The following is a 5,417-nucleotide window of genomic DNA, read 5'->3' on the forward strand; positions in this document are numbered from 1 at the left end:
ATATATGACTAGTCGTGATTTCACTATCATGGAGATATGTTAAAATAAATTGTCAGCATAGCCTTGCGATGCACTATGATTAATATACTTTTATTAAGTTTTATTAAATGTTGCTAGTTCTATGATTAGACCTGATACTCATTCTAAATAAATAAACTGTAGATATCTAAAGTCATAGATAGGCGTAGTGAAAACTGAATTACAGATATGTAGGCCTGACATTTTCACTAGTCAAACTATTCAGGTCATGAATTATTAATAATAAGCTACGCATTTGGGAACATTAAATGCTAAATTAACTTCCCAGACCCTATTATAGGCGAACCATTTGTGAATCACTGTGGTTCTGAGAATACTAAAGAGTATATATGAATGGGGAATCGCAAAAATTATACAAACGAACACATTTACGCTTTTGATTTTATTTTGATGCGCAGCGTTTGTGGTCTCTACGGTAGTTATAGTGGGCTCGCCAACTGGCGGAATCCACGAAGGCGTTTGACATAATAAATAATATCAAACGCTCATTTCTAATAAATCAAGTTTATATCAAGCACTGCAAGGTCAGCTCTAGAGCTGTTTGGGTGCAGTGATAAGAGCAGAGAAACTTTCAGTGAGTGAAAAACGATGGCGTTTTGAAACATTAGGAAAGTTGACGATTCTTAAATGGTACAAAAAAGGCTTTATTATGGTTTTTAAAAAGGCTATTCATTTAAGAAACAGTGGAGGTTATACGCAGGTACACGTCGTGTATCCACTTCCTTTTCAGATGACTTTGCGTATACCCACTTCTAAATCCGCGCAACATTCAGTGTTCTGCATTAGTCAAAATCATGACAGTCCACCATATGAATAGATAAATAGATCAAATATATCAATCGCATGTGAATAAATGCAAATATTCCATAAAAACACCAGCTGGTCTATGCATGAGAGAATCAAATAATAATAACATAATAATAATAATAATAAATAACATAACTGCACAAAGTAGAAACATACTGTGGGAAGAGGCATGAAGCCTAGTTAGGTTTTAATCAAGAGTTCAAACGACGTTAAGCGCTCTACAATTCTGAAAATATTTTCAATATTGACAATTTCTGCTCTATTTTGGTTAGCATATAAAAACAAGTTCCAAACAAAGATCACAGCAGTCATGCATCTCAGAGCAACACACTGAATCAATCATTTTCAGATTCAGATTACCATTCAGATAACTCCATTCATAACGACAGGAGCTTGTTTATATTTGTGTATTAAACAAAATTTAAAACATGTAGCATTATTTATGCAGCTGTGGACGTGAATGCATGTTAGAGTTCAGTATCATTAAAACGTCTATGTAAATGAAAATAAATGTCACTGATCTCTGTTGCTTGCATTTCTTTTGTGGTGTAAAGATCAATTTTTGTTTAGGCTGATTTCATTAATTCATAGTGTCATATTATTAAAATGTAAAAATGTAAAGATAATGTGTTATAAAATGTAAACAATTAAGGCAGTAAAGTATACTTATATGTTATTTAATGAATATAATAATTGATTGTTTTTGTGAAAACCTACATCTGTAAATTATGCTTTTTACAATGTTTTTTAAAAAAAACATTTTTATATATATATATAATTGTCCAGACCTCGGCTGGTAGGGAGGGTTGATTACTGGACCTCAAGTCATTTTAGTTGAAGACCCCTGCCCTAAACATTTAGTAGAACAGTGTATACATCTCAATAAATTAGTTGTGGAAAAGTTTATTTCAGTAATTAAACTCAAATGTGTATTAAATAAAATCAATGCACACAGACTGAAGTAGTTTAAGTCTTTGGTTGTTTTAATGGTGATGATTTTGACTCATATTCAACAAAAAACTACCTCACTAAATCTATCTCAACAAATAAGAATACGGAGACATGCCAATAGTTAATCAACTCAAAACACCTGCAAAGGTTTCCTGAGCTTTCAAAATGGTCTCTCAGTTTGGTTCATTAAGCTACTCAATCGTGGGGAAGACTGCTCATCTGACAGTTGACACGCTTCACAAGGAGGGTAAGCCACAAACATTCATTGCCAAAGAAGCTGGCTGTTCACAGAGTGCTGCACAGTGTGCATGTTAAGAGAAAGTTGAGTGGAAGGAAAAAGTGTGAAAGAAAAAGAGGCACAACCAACCAAGACAACCGCAGTCTTATGAGGATTGTGAAGCAAAACCGATTCAAGAATTTGAGTGAGCTTCACAAGGAATGGACTGAGACTGGGATCAAGGCATCAAGAGCTACCATACACAGACGTGTCAAGGAATTTGGCTACAGTTGTCGTATTCCTCTTCTTAAGCCACTCCTGAACCACAGACAACGTTAGAGGCGTCTTACCTGGGAGAAGAAGAACTGGACTGTTACTTACTGGTCCAAGTCCTCTTTTTGTATTTTGTATTTCATTTGCAAACCAAGGTCCTAGAGTCTGGAGGAAGGGTGGAGAAGCTCATAATTGCTTAAAGTCCAGTGTTAAGTTTCCATGGTCTGTGATGAGTTGGAGTGCAGTGTCATCTGCTGGTCCATTGTGTTTTTTCAAAACCAACGTCACTGCACCCTTTTTACCAAGAAAGTTTCTTCTGCTGACAATATTTTTGAAAATGCAGATTTCATTTTCCAGCAGGATTTTCCAGCACCTGCCCACACTGCCAAAAGCACCAAAAGTTGGTTAAATGACCATGGTGTTGGGGTGCTTGGCTGGCTAACATATTCACCAGACCTGAACCATATAGAGAATCTATGGGTTACTGACAAGAAGAAAACGAGAAAAAAGAGACCAAAAATTATTCAGTGGACTATGTAACACATTTGTTTATCAAGACATTACTTCTCTTTAAATGTATTAGTTTAATAATCCTATCTTTTGATCTGTCTCTCTTTCTTTCTAATATGTAGCTGCTGCGTCTGAAACGCTCGCTCACATTTATGCGGAGCAAAAGTGTGGAGAACTTCTTCCAGCGTTCACAGAGCGATGCTTACCGACCGACAGAGCTCTTCTCTGGTGCCCTGCCTTCTTCCCCTGCCTCTGGTAACAGCAGTAATGTTTTGCCCTCCCCCAGCATCAGCTCTAGACCTGCTCCATTCGGTGTGCAGCCACGACCAGCACAAACACACTCCTTCCTTGAGCATGTGTTCCGTCGACCCACCAGCTGCAGTCTGTGCAAGCTCATTATTGCAGGTAAGCAAAGAACAAGAAGTCTTTCTATTTTTGCACTTCTGTCCTCATTTTAGCAACTCTTGCCAGACCTTTCTTGCGAGGCATTTCTTCCCTTCTTTCCTTTTGCATTCTCTATGAGACTCTCATTTACATTTGTATTCCAAGCAGTTTAAAAATAAGAAATGATAGAACGAACATAAAGAATTTATACTAGAAACAGTAACAAGAGAAGTTCACAGTTCAAAAGTATGAGCCACAGTAGGAGCGTATAAAGTAAGACACCATCAGACAATAGTAGGAGATTCAGTTTTAGTGAGGGACTATGATGTACTGAATATCTGGGCTGTTTGGAATGGCTAAATTCAGTGGGTGAATTGAATAGCTTTTATCCTGGCTGAGAGTTCTATGCAAACATTGTAAGATATATGTATATAATTTTCATGCTGGCATGAGAAAGCAGAACTGTGCACATTTAGTATAGCAGGAATATCCATGTGCCTGTATGATAGGTCCCAGTAATATTCTTTATATTAAAAGAGTAATGGTCCAACACCTGAGCCCTGAAGCACTTCCAGCCTGGACACTTATCCTCTCCAAGTAATTCTGAAGTATCTAACATTGAAGTAAAATTCATTCTCATGTTGACAATACCCATAGTAGATATGGGGATCTTCTGAAGGCTTCAGACCTGTCTAATGCAATGAATGACCTGGATCAAATTAAAAACCATTTGTCTTAAGTATTTTCAATGTAAACAAGAGTTCTGTGCTTTTCTAGTAGTGTAGGTAATATAGGGTTGAACGTTCCAGGGGGGAAAAAGCATTTGTTAAAACCAAGCAGCCAAAACATTTTTTAGCTTCTTCCACATTGTGATGAAAATTATTTGCAGACACAAACTTTACTAACATTTTACTTAACAGGAAAAAGGTGCGCAATAACCTTCTAAATTCTAAAGCACTTGAGTCTCGTTTTGCATGTCTTTTTAGGCAACTCTAAACAGGGCCTGCGTTGTAGAACGTGTAAGATGGGAGCTCATCTTTGGTGTCTCTCTGAAGTCTCAGAGAAACCATGCCAAGGAAAGGTATGTTTGACTTGTTTATATCTGCGGTAAAGTTTCTCTTTTCTACTGTGCTATTGTCAGTTGTGTGGTACTACAAATAAATATCAAATAATTTAATTAATATAATTTTCTTGGTTGGTCCTGGTTTGTGACAAAGAACATGGAGCACAGAGAAACTTCTAGCCATGACAGGGTGAGCAGATGGCTAAGGCGACTCAAGGGATAGAGAAGGTTCTAGAGAAGGGCCTTGACCACTGAACTCCACAGAATGAAATCCGTCTGGCATAGCTCACTAGTGTGAACGTCTTCCTTATGGATTTGTCTAGCCCCAGCTAAAACATAAGCTTGAGCTCATTTAGTTCAGTTGCAATAGCAGCCTTCAAAATTGAACACCTAATGATGGACCTAAAGAAGCTCCTGATTAAATGGCACAACTCAAAGTTACAGAATTACAGTAGCGATTAAAGTAAGCCAGAGAGAGAAAAACCCAAAGGTTACTTGAAGATGTGAAGTACTTCGGAGATAGGTTTGCTCACATATTGGAGAGCAGTTACGATAAAAACAACAGTACAGAAAACAATGAAGAAAACTAAAGAAACCAATAAAACCATCACAAACACACAGTATTACACGCACTAACCCATACTTTATATATGCTGTACTTATATATAGGCAAATTTTACATCTGCCCATCCTGGTAAATCTTTCAGCAATTGTGCACATTATTCATAATACTCAAATATTATTAGTAATAATATCGACTGAGATATTTAATAACTGAGACGGAGTATGATTCTTTCTCTTTTGTGTATTTCTCTTTCTTTCCTCAAGTCTGGCATGTTCAAGAGGAACTTAAGCACACCTGTACTGACCAATGATCAGTTATATGCTGTGAAGACACCGGGTATGTGTGTTTGAGTGAAAACCTGATTTAATGTGTAAAGTAATGAAATAGCATAAATATTAATGCACTGATCAATTGTGTTTATTATATGTTCTACTAAGAATCAAGAATTTAATCGGGATTTAGGTTTAGGTGTGAGAGATGTTATTTGAAGCTTTTACAAAAATGATTTAGTCAAATGTGTTATTAGTACACTTCTTGGCGCTAAAATTAAGGAAGAATTTTCTTAGTGTGCTTCAGAGATATATAAGTAACAAAGTTTTATATATATA

At 36.5% G+C, this 5,417-nt stretch overlaps 1 protein-coding gene across 1 annotated transcript in view; it reads left to right on the forward strand.

The window, feature by feature from the left end:
* Window positions 1–2,926: 2,926 nt before the first annotated feature.
* Window positions 2,927–5,417, forward strand: part of LOC122341279 (SH3 and cysteine-rich domain-containing protein 2-like) — a 2,900-nt gene continuing 409 nt past the window's right edge. Inside the window, exons 1-3 of the mRNA XM_043234654.1 lie at window positions 2,927–3,202; window positions 4,168–4,262; window positions 5,073–5,145. Of these exons, the coding sequence (XP_043090589.1) occupies window positions 2,950–3,202; window positions 4,168–4,262; window positions 5,073–5,145 (421 nt within the window). The 5' untranslated portion in view covers window positions 2,927–2,949. The remainder of the gene's footprint in view (window positions 3,203–4,167; window positions 4,263–5,072; window positions 5,146–5,417) is intronic.

Source organism: Puntigrus tetrazona, chromosome 3, assembly GCF_018831695.1.
Source record: "Puntigrus tetrazona isolate hp1 chromosome 3, ASM1883169v1, whole genome shotgun sequence".
Lineage (NCBI taxonomy): Eukaryota > Metazoa > Chordata > Actinopteri > Cypriniformes > Cyprinidae > Puntigrus > Puntigrus tetrazona.